This window comes from Rousettus aegyptiacus, unplaced genomic scaffold, assembly GCF_014176215.1.
Source record: "Rousettus aegyptiacus isolate mRouAeg1 unplaced genomic scaffold, mRouAeg1.p scaffold_m13_p_13, whole genome shotgun sequence".
In the NCBI taxonomy this organism is placed as follows: domain Eukaryota; kingdom Metazoa; phylum Chordata; class Mammalia; order Chiroptera; family Pteropodidae; genus Rousettus; species Rousettus aegyptiacus.
In genome coordinates this window covers 47,846,866-47,861,154 of record NW_023416288.1, presented here as the reverse complement: position 1 = coordinate 47,861,154, position 14,289 = coordinate 47,846,866, and the positions used below count along the sequence as shown (strand labels likewise).

Genomic DNA, 14,289 nt, shown 5'->3' with positions numbered 1-14,289 from the left:
TGGGAGAAGACTGCTCATTTGCTTCATCTTTAAGTAGAAAATCAAGTCTTCCTGTCTTTACTTTTCTTCTCTAATGTATGTGTGGCGGAGTGGGACTTGTGTCTTTTGAAGGGAGAGTGGTAATTTACATATACCAAAGAAAGAAAGTGCAAAGTACCCCCCCAGAGACTGGTATATATTTAATTTAAAGCCTGGAACTATAGAAATTTCACAGGTTGACAAAATCACCAGTCTTTCTCTATTTACTGATATGATGAATGCACAGGCCTGTCAGGAACAGGACCGAGGACCTGAACTAGTCGTATTTATTTCCGTGTGTCATCTGTATCAATTTTATTTTAGTCCCTTATTTCAGTTTGACGATCCAGTTATCTAAAATCTACCTAGATTTCTAACATTGCATTTCCCCTCTTTTTTGTTCATAAAGTCTTTAGATTTTGGATACCAGCAGTGTTAAAATTAGTAAAGTCTTAAGGATACCATTTTTTTCATGTGTGTATAAAAAGACACGAAAAAAATGGTATCCTTAAGATTTCACTGCTTCCATACTTGACCGTCCATCTAAGAATTAGTCGGAGGTAGTTAGTATGCCGCATTGGGATTTCTCGATTGTCACTGGCTTTCTCAAACTGAGAAAACTTTCTGTGTGTCACTTGTTTTAATAACAAATGTCCCAAACAAGCCAGTCGACGTGATTCTGCACTTTTGTAATAAGTGTTTTTATGGAAGTTGTGTTCATTAACTTGGCTTCTTATTTTGATTAGAATCAGTCGGACTTGTCAGATGAGGAGCTGAACGATGACCTGTTACAGAGTGATAATGAAGACGAAGAAAATTTCAGGTATTTTTTTCATTATTATTATTATTATTAGCGCATTAAAAATGTTCTTTAAATTGATCGGAACTGTTTGTGACTTAGAATTATAATGGGTATAATTGATAGTTATTTTTAACATATGATTATATTCTAAATGGGATATCAATATTACTCTGATGCGGAAGCCACATATATATTCTTATAAGTAGGTAAATGTTTAAAATTAGTGTAGGTCTTGCGTTGAATGACCCCCGCGAGCTCTGTTGAGTGCAGGTTGTAAGAAAGCTCAGCGCAGGCGTGTGCCGCCCCTTAAAGGACCGCTCTGTCTGGGCGGGCGCAGTGACCTTGGACTCTTAATGTCCTTCATTGCAGTTTGATGCTGCTGCTTCCGTTTTCATTCTAGATAGTTTCTGTCGGTTTGCTGAGTTGCCGTTTTGGGAAATCCTTTATGTCATACTTTAGACTCCAGCTGACTATCTGAATATAATTGTTTTAGTCAGTTCGGGTGGCTGTAACAAACTATCGTAAACCAGGTGGCTTAAACAACGAATTTATTTTTCACAGTTCTGGAGGCTAGAAGTCCAAGGGCAAGTTCTAGTGAGGACCTACTTTCTGATCCATAAGCGGTGGCTTCTGTCTGTGTCCGCAAGGTGGGAGGGGTGAGGGGGTTCTTCAGGGTCCCTTTTATAAGGCTCTTTACCCTCATGACCTAACCACTTCCCAGAGCCTTCCCCTCCAGACACCATCCCATTGGGGGTTAGGGTTCAACACATGAATTTGGATTCAGCACATTCAGCCTGTAGCAATAATGCTTATCTTTCTGTTGTTGACTTTGTAAGCTCTGTTGTAAGAAGAGGAAAGATTACTTTTTTTTATACTCTGGTAGGCGGAGTAATTTTTTCAACTTTATGAGGAAACATCATGGAAATACAGACTCTTGGTTATAAATGTAATTAACAAATTTATGCCATTATTGAGCTATGGATTTGTAACAGGTTTTCTAACATAAAAATCATTATTATGGGTAAAAAGACAGTTTTAAATTAATTTATTCTGTCAGGTATTTAAGTTTCCCCATTCCATTCATTGACAATAAGATATTTTGATCTTTCGAGTTAAATTGCCCTTGAAATATACCTTTGGAGTTTTTTAGCCACATAATAGCTTCATGACTACATGGCATATTCATTTTTTTGTTGTTGTTCTTAGGATCGGATACTTAAGATTTGGGACGGATATTTTCAAAACCTTGCATTTTAAATGTTATCTTGCATCTTATTGTTGATATTTAGCTTTCGTGACTTAATAGGTGGAATATGATTTTTTTTCAGTTTTAAAAACCTGTTATTTTACTCAGAAATTAGGAACTAAGTTTTTGACATTTGTGACTAGTATAAATTTAATTTATTTGAACACCGAAATGTATACTATTTTGATTTTTAAGCAGCAAGTTATCATTCGTGCCATAGATTTTTAAGAAGAAAATATATTATTCTTAAAATTTTGTTGATGATTTTCCGTCTATAGAGTAACGCTCCTATTTGTACTTTCGAATCTTGAAGAGCGGAGGCCCCGCTTTTCCTTGCGGTTGTTAGGAGGAAGTGCCGCTGTTCGCGTTCAGTCCCGAACGTGCCCTCGTCACACCCGTTTCCCGAGCGGTCCATCCGATGCTCTTGGTCACACAACCTGCAGCTGACGGTGGGGCGCCGCGCACAGGGGAGGCCTGTGCGGGCTCAGGGCACCGCACCGAGCTCCGCGCCGTCACGCTGGGGTCAGTGTGCTCCTCAGGACCGGAGCGACCTCTCCCCGGGCGGGGCGTGAGCCTTCCTAACCGTTAGTTTGTGGAATGACTTGGTTTTGAGCTCTACTCTAAGTGGGTGCCTGTCCTTGTCTTTTTGTCCTCTCTAGTTCTCAGGATGTCACCGTTAGTCTGAATGCCACATCCGGCATGGTCACATCATTCGAACTGTCCGACAGCGCTAATGACCAGTCTGGAGAACAGGAGTCCGAGTACGAGCAAGGAGAGGATGAACTCGTCTATCACAAATCCGACGGGTCCGAGCTGTACGCTCACGAGTACCCTGAGGAAGGACAGTACGAAGGCCACGACGCCACGCTGACCGAAGGCCACATGGAGTACGTGGAGGAGCCGGAGGAGGAGCCGCTGTACAGTGACGAGGTGTTAGACATCGAGATCAATGAGCCTTTAGACGAGTTCACAGTGAGTCCTTCTCCTTTGTGTGGCCGAAGATAACATGGCTGCCAGGGTCCAGGTTTCTAGACTGATTTGAAATCTATTTACCTCCCTCGGGAGGGAGGGAAATTAGACCTTATTATCACTGTCTGCCAGTTTCTTTATCTGAGCTATGACAAAGTTTGTGTTGACAGCTTGTTTGGCCAGAGGTAATGCTCCTTTGTCATTCTGCAAGGCTGCAGGGTGCGTGACCTTGAGGATTGCGCCCTCAGGAAGCGGCTGGCTTTGTGTGGCTGAGATGCTCTGTCAGTGGTTAGGAGTGCTTAATGCGGAGCTTTCATCCAGGCTTCAGACCAGATCTGATAAAGTCCTTCGAAGGTGAAAAGATTATTGACCTGCTAAAGACATCTTTACGGTGCTAATATTCCGGAGTGATTGATGTCCTGCTCATTCACCCTTTGTAAGGAGAACTGTCTAAGCAGGAATAAAGAGATGGGAGGTTAGTTTAGGAAATGTCACACAGAATGTTATCTGTGATCGGGAAGCGAAGATTGTGCTGATTTTTATTTCAGAAAGATGATTTTGGTAGTAGCGTTTTATTTTTTTGTAAGTCGAACCATGGAGAAAGGAAGAGGTGCCTAGTGGAAGATTGCTCATCTGTTCATAATGATTCATCATTAAAAAAGATTTGTTTTTAAAACAAGCACTTAATGAACCTTACGTGGGAAGGACGTGATCTCCTTAGTGGCATAGACTCTAGGGTTCTCAGGTCATCGGCTGAGGCGCGGTGCAGATGGGCTGCCTGGAAGGGGTAGAGGCGGGCAAAGGAGTCGCTCTGCCTGTTGCTCCGTGTCCTCATTCAGGGGAAGCTCGCATTCGAGAAAAGAGGTCAAGAATTGCAGGGCTTTGGCCAATGACAGATACGTGTGTATAAATTTTAAAGGGGATAGTTTATGTGGAACCTTAGGATATTTATTTCTAGTCATGATTGTGTTTAGTTACTCAACAGTTATTTCTAAAATTGGATTCTTTTTGAATTCTTTCTGTTGAGTAGATAGAGTGATGAAAGATGTTTGTAGTTTTGGGGGGTAGAATCACATAAAAGACGTCGTGGGTGCTTGCGATGGCTGTCCTCGCAGTCCTTCGCCAGCGCGGACAGGTGCTCTCTGATTTGCTGGTTTGAATGCCATCTTCAAGTGGGGTGCTGTAATGTAGAACGCTTCTTAAACATCGAGCCAGGGTATTTTAAAATCGCGCCCTCTTATTCCCCAGTTGTGGCGTTTTATTAGTTCTGCTACTCATCAGTAAGATCAGAGGATTGACCGTTCGTGTCTGGGTCCTCTCCCTTGGAAGTTCGACAGTTCAGCAGATCTTTACTGATGTCCAAGCACTGGGGACACAGATATTGCTAAAGCACGAGACATGATGCATGGCCCCGCCTCCGCGACCTTAGAACTTAGTGGAACACGTCACCGTCGGGAAGTGCTTTCCACGTGAGTGCGCACGGCCGCCTGGGAGGTCTCTGGGCCGCGGCGGTCCTGCAGCATGTGTGGCGCAGAGAGTTTCTAGTGAGTGAGGAATTTCCCCCTTGTGTCCCATTGTCAGACCTCACTTACCTTTAGGCGCCTGGTCGTATGAAATCCAACTGAGTTATCCAGCCTCCTGGGCTCTAAGATTCAAGAATGTTGCAGTTTAGTACACTCACAGTACTTTTCCACATTAAAATGAAATTTTTTTCTGAATTGAAAAAAATTACTTAGAAATTCTGAAAGCGCCCTCGTAATTTCAGAGCAGGTGACACTTGAGGGTCAGCGCCTGCGCCGAGCGCCCAGCCCAGCGGGCCGCGGTCGTTCTCGCCTCCCTCCCTGCTTCTCCGCGATGCTTGGTTTCTTCGCAGCTGCCTCAGTGGCCGAGCCGGGCACGGCCGCGTCTGCGGAGGGGAAGACGGGTGGACTCGGGTGGACTCGCGCCGCGAAGCGCCCCGCCCCGCAGCGAGGCTGACCCCGGTGCGCGCGGGAGTTCTCCGTCGTCAGGCGAGCGAGTGGCTAGCACCCCGCGCCCGGCGGAATTTCAGTTCCTTAAATGGTGTGTTTACCCGGCCGCGCATCCCCGCTCGCGTGGTAACCCCGTGCGCTAAAGCCGGACTCGCGCTCTGCGGTGCGGGCCACGAGCACCCTGCGGTCACACGGAGGCCTCTTCGTGTAGCTGGGGTAGAATCAAAACCGGAGAATTTTGCAGCTGGAAGGAACACTTAACGCGTGGAGCCGAGGTCCACCGTGAAAAGCTTGCAGAACGGCTCTGGTGTGTTCTTTCCTGTTATGCTCAAAAGTAAGAAGACTTTTAAGTTTGGGGAATTTTGCTGGTCCTGTTCTTAAGAGTGAATTGGGATTTCATTTAAAAACTTGTACTCTCATCTTAGGAAGGAATGTATATTATTATTTAACAAAATATTAGAAAATTACTTGGCGATTTATACTTTTATGCAGTTTATTTAGGGCCATCCAAGTGGACACAGAGCGAGAGTTCATGACACCCTGCTCGGTGGCGGCAGCTTCGGGCCGAGCGTCGATAGCAGGGAGCGGCCCGCTGGCTCCTGGGGACACCCCGGCGGTGTGGACCGGGTTCGTCGCGCGTGAGCCGGACGTTCTGACCGGCATCATCTGGCCTCACTGGCTCTGCGCTCAGCGACTCCCGGGTCGTGCCAGTTGGTGTTTGGATAAGATGCGGGCGGCTTCTTCTGGAAGGTAGAATTCAGGGTCTGCAGGCGAGCCGAGAGACGGTCGCGGGAACTAAGGGGGCTCGTCCTTTACCACGGCCGCGTGTCCTTGGGGTCGCAGAGACCGCCGTGTCCTCCGCCGAAGGTGGCCCGGCTCCCTTAGCGCGCTCACTCTCTGCGCCTGCCCTGTCGCCGTCTCCTGCTCGTTCGCTCGCGCGCCAGGGAGGCAGGACGCCCGGCGCCGCGGGGCAGGACCCGCTCTCGTCCCGCGGCGGCAGTCCCGGCGCGAGCCCTTCGCCGCTGTCCAGTGGCCGTCTCCAGCCCGCTTGCGCCGTCCATTTCATGCAGCCTGGCGCCAGCCCTCTTGCTCGGGAGGGGCTGACTGGTTTTCGGTAGGCTTCCGGCGTTGCATGGGCTCGCCACACTCGTGTTGTCCTTGGCCACCAGAGCGCCTCGGATCGGGCTCGCCCCCGCCCCAGCGCGGCGGCCTGCGCTGTGCGAACGCGTGCGCGCCTGCCTCGTGGGGCCACGTTCCCTTGGCGCTGATCTTAGCGAGCGCCGTCTGTCGGGGCGCCCGGGGGTCGGGGCAGAGCCGCCCTGCACTCCGCCCTCGTCAGCGCTGGGCGCCCTGTGCGGGCACGCCGCGGGGCACGCCGTGTGGCTCTCCGCGCCGGCGCGGTGAGGCAGGAGTCGGGAAGACGGACAGCGCCTGCCGACCTCCAGGAGCTGACGGCAAAACCTGTTCCCTCTGTGATGGCTGTCAGGGCGAAGAGTTCCTGGGGGACCGCGTGGCCGGGGGTGCGCTTGGTGCCGTCCCGGCGCCCAGGCTGCCCCCCAAACCCGCGAGGCGTCCGGTCACCTTTTTCCTTCCTGGTTTAAAACAAGCATCTTTGAGCAGTGGTGACGAGTTGACAGCACCTCCCCTCCGCGCTCGGGAGCGCAGTAAGAAACCCGAGCTCTTCAGGGGCCCTGGTTTCCAGACGCTGTTTCCCCGTTAAGGGTTCGGATATGTTAGATGTTTGACGGGGATGTGATTAAAAATCTTTTGAAATGTGATGTATACGTTAGTACTTCGAAAGGAAGACTGCTGTTATTTAAAATTGCTTAATTTTGACCATTATTCAAAAATGATTGCAAGGCACATTAGGTATTAGGGCGCGGGCTTAGGCGCTGGGCCAGAGGAGCGAGGTTCCCGAGCCGAGCGGGGCCTTGCAGCCTGCCGGAGGCAAGGTGTCGCGTGGCCACATTCCCGTGACGTGGACACAGGAGGAACAGGCCCTCCCACGGGAGACGCAGGTGCACGCTTCAGGTGCTCGCAGGGGAGGTTGCACTCCCTCTCTGTAGTTTCATGTCCTGTTCATGAGGTGGTGGTATTTTGAAGTTGGAAAAGTTCATTGACTTTTTTTCTTAGAATTCTTTCAGTATTTTAGGTAATATTCTCCTTACTGGAAGTGACAGGGTATATATAGCTTATTGATCTGGGTAGTTCAGACTTCAGTTCCTGAACTGTATTCGTTAAAATATAAAAGCTGAAGTGGCTTATTATAAAAAAGTGTTTATCCTGCCTTCCGTTTTCAGTGGCTCCTGAGGGGAGAGATTGAGGGGGGCGAGCTCTCCGGAGGGACATTAATGAGCAGACGCAGCCTCAGTCGGGGAGCTCAGGACCCGCGAGTCAGTACGGCGGAATGGCGCAGCACACTTAGGGAGGGAAGAGCTGCCCCTCGCGCTTGCTCCTGCGCCTGTGCGGATCTCAGATCGCACGAAGATTACAGTGAAAAAAACCCGAACGTACAGGTGTGCACAGGCACACGCACCAGGCCGTAGGTGTGTGAGAAGAAAACACCGTGCTAATGCGGTGTTAGCTTAGGCTTACCTGCACACCCCAAACTCGCCGGCTTTGTTTCCCACTGAAAGATCGCAGAGGGCATTGCAGGTCCGGTACTGGCGCTCCAGGTCACAGGCGCCCAGGCTTCTTCAGGACTGGCACGGTACAGTCCCCGGGCTGCTGCCCTCTCCGAGGTCCCTGTCCAATCACGGCTTGCAGGAGGACACACGGGCCACACCCACCCTTTGAGACACGTCCCAGAGTTCTCCAGTGCTTCGTGACCATCTCACAAGTTGCACCTTAGTCACATGGCTGTACCTCACCGCGGGGGAAACGGGTGACAGCAGTGTTTGATTAACTAGTAAAACCATTCCCCCGAGACTGGGGCGTCCCCGTTACAGCTGTGACAGCGGGTGCGTGCCCGTGGACGCCCAGCGGCCACGCCACTCGCCCTCTTAGGCCTTTCAAACCGCGAAGGAAAGAGTCATCTGGCCATCTGTAAAAACCCTACGACAAACGAGGTCACACAGATGACGGATGTGGGGAGATACTTACGTATGAGCCTAAGAATTAATGTATTTAGTGTGTGCGGTTAATGTGAGGGTATGTAGTATGTTTAATATATATAGATAAGCACTTCTATAGAAAGGGTCGATAATGTGAGAAAGTAATCCAAAAATAAGGTAAGCAAATGACCAGTAAATATATAAAATATATTTAATAAAACAATTGAGAATTTTAACCTATTTTAATGTTGGCAGAAGTCAGAGCGACTGTCGGTCCGTTGTGAGAAGCCGCTGACCGCCGGGAGGCCGTTTCGCACGGGTCTGTCATGTCGCGTGTTTTGTGAGCAGGGGGCCGAGGCCCTTTGTTCCCGGCTGTCTTTTCAAGGACGTTCGCCGCGCAGACAGCCTTGAGAGACGTCGTACCGTCCCCTGGAGCAGGGGCAGGCGCGCTTTCTGCTCGTCACAACAGACTCGTGTTCCCTGAAGTCCGGGTCCCTGTGTCACACAGCCCCCTCTGTGCAGAGTCACCCAGACCCCCTCTTCACATGGCCCAGTGGGCCAGCTTCCTGAGCCCCCAAATGACAGTGCTGCCGTTAAAAATAACGCACGGTCCTAGTCTCTGACCTGGGGTCTCGTGTCTTCTCACAGCCCCAGGAAACAGTGGCTGGCCACCTTACTGGCTTGCAAGGAGGGTGAAGTCGCAGGCCCTTAATTATCTTTAACAGTGTCAGAAGCCTTAAAGTCCTTCGTTTAGTCCACCGTGACGAAGTTACCCGAAAGAGTTCATCCAGGCTGTGTTCAAAGATGCGCACCAGGTGACTGCAGCCTCGGAGGTAAATGGGACCGACATCAGTTCTTCTAGGGGGCCGCATAACCTTACAGGGGCCTGTGGGTCCCTCTCCGGTGCACGTGGAAGGAGGTTCATGGTGTGTCGAGTGAAGAGAGCAAGGTAATGGGCTCCCTCCCCTTAGGCCCCCTGTGACTCTGCTTATCGAGGCGCGCGTGCGTGACCCAGATGGCCCGGACGGACGCAGGCGCTCGCTTCTGGACGGTGGGACTGTTTAATGCTATACGCCAAGTATTTGAAAATATTTTTGCTACGAGCAAAATAACTTTTATCAACAGGGAAATATAGGCTGGTTAAAATTTTGTCCCCTTAATTTGGAGGCACAGAACTAGATTGCATTTTTTTCAAGTCCTAGTTCTGGTTGCCGTTGACTCTCCCATGGAACTCCCTGACGGTAGTGTTCAGTATCAGTCTGTATAGAGCAGAAAGGAAACTCTGAAGTAGGTTACGTAGTTTTTTCTTACTCCACCTGTTAGGAGGTGTATTCTTTTTTTCTTCTAAGCTGTATGTCCCTTAATTTTAAATTTACTATTTAAAAATGTTTTTAAAAAGTTACTTACACATGGTTCCTTTACCTTGTTTACGTTGCTTGTTTTTGTGTTGACCGCAGATTCTTTGTAACGCTCTTCGCTCGCAGACACTTAAGAGTCCCCTGGGAGGTGGGCGGCGGGCCGGCGTGATTCCACTCCGAGTGGGACCTCGGACGGGCAGGCAGAAGGACCGGTGCCGAGGACCTGTGCGACGGTGCCGTTCCCGGTGCCGGGAAGTAGGCGGTGTGTGCTATTTCGGACCTCGCGGCAGGCTTTGCTTTCGGAGGGCTGTCGTTCCCTCTTTTAAGAAGTCTAAACAAACTACCTGGTCCTCAGGGAGGAGTGACAGTTTTAATTTGCCACGTAGATCTGTGTTTCGGTGTCTCCCTAGTTTTGTCCCATTTTCTTAAACGCCTGTAGGGCGGCGAACCAGCAGCACCCGCTCCCCGGCCTCGCGCGCGGCCCCGGGCAGCTCCTCGGGCAGCTGTTCGTCCCAGGGCCTGTGTTTAAGTGCATGTTAGTATCCGAATCATGGACCCGAAAAGTAATTTCAATTTGAAAAGCCTATTTTAGGCGTCTCCTTTTATTTAATGAATGTTCTTGCTTGGTTAATACAAAGAAATCACTATACTCAAAACAAATTAGAAAGATCTAATTATAAAGACTGTCCCGCCTTTCTAATTATGTGGCCACATCAGTGCCAGTCATGCTATTGTCTCCAAAAATTATTTAAAAGGTTGCTATTTTAGATAGTTTGGCACATATGGAGGAAGAGATGAGAGAAGTTTTAAAAATCTTTGTGCTACTTAAATATTCACTTATAAGTTGCGGTGACATTTACGCTCAGCGACGGGCCCGGATCCGCAGTGTCCAGATCAGTGTTCTGCTGCAGGGCACGTCCGCGTCGCTGTCGGTGGCGAACAGGTCCGGTTCCCCAGAAAGGTCCCTGCCGCTGCTGTCGGGCCCTGACTCCTCCGAGGCAAACACCGCCCTTCTTTCTGCCGCCGTAGTCTTTCCCATTGGAGAACGTCACGGGACTGTGGCCGTGGTGAGCAGTGCAGTGGCAGGGTGGCCGTGTCTTGCTTCCTTTGCTCGACCCCCTGCTTTTGAGACCCATCCGAGTACTTGGCGACAGCAGTTCAGTCCTTTTTACAGATACATCTATTCGTTCATTCTCCGTTTTTTTTGTTATGATGAACGAAGTAGCTGTGACAACTATTTTACACGTCTTTTTGTGGCCGTATCTGTTCTTTGCCCTTGATATTAACGGGGGGTGGAGTTGTGAGGGCCACAGCCCGTTCAGCCCCCTGAGCCCCCGCCACGCGGGCCTGCAGAGCGCGGCGCGTGGCGTCTCCAGCGCTCTCCGTCACGCGACACCGATAGTCTTTTCCGTTGCGTCCTCCTGCTGGGCGCGTTATCGTGGCCCCGGCTGCGTTTCTCTGATAGCTGAGGATGCTGGTACCATTCCTCGTGATTATTGGTCTTTCATGTATCTTGTGTCCATTTTTAGTCTCTTTTAGAAAAGTGGGTTGTCTTTATTTTTTGTGTGTATATGCTGTATGTGATCTGTGTAGGCAACGCAGAAAGTCCATGTTGTCTGTGCATGCGTATGTATTGTCGATGTATTTTCAGTGTTAGTATATGTTAATCCATACATCCTGCCTGTATAGTTTAGGTAAATAGATGCCTATATATGCTGGATATAAGTTCATTGGTGTGTGAACACACACACACACACACACATATAATGAATATTTTCTCTGAGCCTGTGTTTTAATTTTTTTTAAGATTTTTTTTCATGGGCAGAAAAATTTCATTTTGATGAAGGCCAAGTAATTTTGTGGCCCAAGAAATCATTGCCTACTCCAGGTTGCAAAGATAATATCCCACGTTTCTTCTAAAGCCTTTATGGTATTAGCTCTGTTTAGTTTAGATCTCTCTCAGCTAATAGATATGTGTGTGTGTTATGAGATTCACTTTTTTCTGTATGTTTATCTAGTTGTCACATCGTGATTTGCTGTAATGACTTTCCTTTTCTGTAGAATTGCTGTAGTGCTTTTCAAAAATCAGTTGATCATTTAAATTTGAATTTTTTTCTGGAATCTCTTTTTCATTCCGTTCTAGTACTGCACTGTCCTGATTTCTCTGGCGTGATGACGTTGAGTGGTATAAATCCACCAGCGTTGTTCTCCCTGTAAAAATTATTTGAGCTGGTGTAGGTCCTTCGAATTTCCATATGAATTTTGTAATTGACTTGTCAGTATCTACTAAAGATCTCAGTGGATTTTGACAAAGTTCTTTGTAACTTTAGATCAAATTGGGGAAAAAACTGACTTCTTAATGATCACATTGCCTGTTGAGCGGTGTTTTATTCTTCATTTGCATCCTGTCTTTTCCTTTCTTTCTTTGGCCTTGTTGACCTCCAGGACCGAGTGGAACGGGAATGCCTCGTTCTTGTTCTTGACGGTAGGGGGGAAATGTCCGCTGTTTTGTGAAGTAGGTGGAGGTTTTTATATCAGATTGAAGAAGTTCCTTCCTATATATGGTTTCCTGAGATTTTATAAAAAATCAGAAATGGATGTTTGAATTTTGTCTGCCTTTTCTGTATCGATCAAGTCTTGTGGCGTTTATCCTGTGTTTTATTAATGTGAATTAAGTAGGCTTTGAAAAAATTATTAGCTGCGCCCCAGGCTTTATTAATTAGTGTCCCCTTTGTGTCCTGGGACCCAGTCCTGTGGGCCACGTGGTCGGCATGGCTCCGGCCTGTCACAGTGTCGGCCTTCCCTTGGGTTCCGTGACCTTAACAGTCTGGACAGTGCTTGCCGGGTACCCTGTAGAGTATCTTACAGCCTGGACTCGTCTGAACTTTATCTCACAGTCGGATGGGGGTTATGGGTTTCTGGAAAGTGTCCCGCGGAGGCGAGGTCCCTCCTGTCCCGTTGCAGCCCTTATCGGTCCCTCTGCCCTGCGCTGTTCTTTGGGAGCAGGTCACCAGGTCCCCTCGGCCTGCCAAGCAGGGGGCCCTCCCAGCTCACCTGGAGGCGGGGTACCTACATGTGGTACTTAATTCACAGTAATGCCTACCTGGAATTCTTCACCAAGTAAAATTTGGTAAATTGACTGATTTTTTTTTTTTTTTTTTTTTTTTTAGTGTTCAATCAACCTTGTGCTTCTGGCTAAACCTCCCTTGGTTGCGATGTATTTTCCTTTTTATATTTTGCCAGATCCCATATACTTTTCTTATGTATTTATGAAAGATACTGGTCTGTGATTTTCTTCTCTTCTAATTTGTGCGCGATTTGGTTTCTCAATCTTGTTAATTTGTAAATTTTCACTGTTGGTAGAATTAGATACTTTGATTTGTATTTTGTGACAGAATAATTCCTATGTCAATTATTTTATAAGCATTAAAAATTTTTGGCAAGTTTTTTTAAAAGCTGCATTCTCTGTAGTTTTTTTTTTTTCTTTTTTCCTCCGTTTTTCAGAGAACTGCCCATTTTTTCCCCTTGAATTTGGGATGAAATATTGAATTTTTCAAAACACTGAAATCCCATTCATTTTAGAATTAGCTGGAGAATATAAAAAATACATGAGTCTGGGTGTCGCTCCCCTTAGACTCTCTGATTCTTCATGTGCATGATAAGGCTTTGGTGGACTTTGCTACTTTAGAGAACTTCCGTGACGGGTTTCACATCCACCCTCTGTTAGGAATGCCAGTTAACATCTTTCGTGTTTTCAAGGTCAAAGTGACTAAAAATCAAACCTTTGAATATTTTTAGCAATGTCTAGGATGAAACTAAAGATTCACATATTTAAACTTATGCAATATAATCTTAGGATAATTTGATTTTTATATTGTTACCCAATGCTGCCTGTGAAAGGAATTTCACTTTTGAATGGAATGCTAGGTAATATTTGTTAAAAACTGCAGAGAAAGTTGTTTTGTCAGATAGGTTGGTTAGTTCTATAAACCACATGGCCCAAAGGAGATGCCTTTTTTTTTGAGCAGCAGGCAGTGGCCGCAGGGGCGGGTCTGGCTTCGGCTTCGGGAGCGTCGTCAGGTGGCCTGCGGTGAGGCACTGAGGCCACGTGATGCCTCCGGGCCAGTTCGGGGACTGCAGGCCGCGGAGAGCTGAAGACGGGCCTCCCCGTGAGATAAGATTATGGCAACAAGGATGCGCGTTTGCGGTTGATCTTACACAGGAAATTTTGAGTAAAGAACACAAAATGACTGTACAGTGGTTTATTTTAATACATTCTCGCACATTTTCTAATCAAGTTCATTTCTGTTTCTATTCTGAATAAAAGACATTAACATTGTGAATCATGAGAATAAAGGGACAGATTTTGTTTTTAGTTTGTAGAAAGTATTTAAATGAACCTGGCACTTGGTAAGCAGGTAGCTAACAGTATGGGTCACTGAGGCCTCACGTGCGGTGGAAAGCGAAGAGTGACAAAAGGCACGCGAGCGATACGGGCGCTAAGAATCGCCGAGGAGGAAGTCGCTTGCAGTCGGGGACCGCGTTGGGCAAAATTTTTGACAGATTCCTGACGTGGCAACACGTGAGGTGAGCGCCGGTTCTCGCGTGAGGAAGTGACTGATAAATAGCTTTGCTGCTGCGCCGGCCTGAGCCAGAGGTGCGTGCCGAGCCGGCTCCGGACAGCGCACGCGGTCGGGAGGGGCACGCGCGACGGAGCGGCGCGATGCAGAAGAGCAGCCCCCAGCAGCCGCGGGGCCCCGCGGGGCAGCGCAGGCCCTCGTCGCCGGGCCAGGAAGCACCGCAGAGCCGGCCGCGTGGCGGGAGGGGGTGCGCTGCCGACCCGCTGAGCGCCGAGGCGGGTCACGCGCTCACA

The 14,289-nt window shown here is 48.3% G+C and overlaps 1 protein-coding gene across 7 annotated transcripts in view; it reads left to right on the top strand.

Moving 5' to 3' along the window:
• RBM33 (RNA binding motif protein 33) overlaps positions 1–14,289 on the top strand; it is an 86,191-nt gene that overhangs the window by 16,593 nt on the left and 55,309 nt on the right. For 6 of the 7 annotated variants that reach the window (XM_036230611.1, XM_036230610.1, XM_036230608.1 and 3 more), the window contains exons 4-5: positions 765–841; positions 2,726–3,038. In XM_036230611.1, the coding sequence (XP_036086504.1) occupies positions 765–841; positions 2,726–3,038 (390 nt within the window). Of the gene's footprint in view, positions 1–764; positions 842–2,725; positions 3,039–12,928; positions 14,004–14,289 lie in introns of those variants that run through there. The other variant, XM_036230612.1, reaches the window with a different exon arrangement.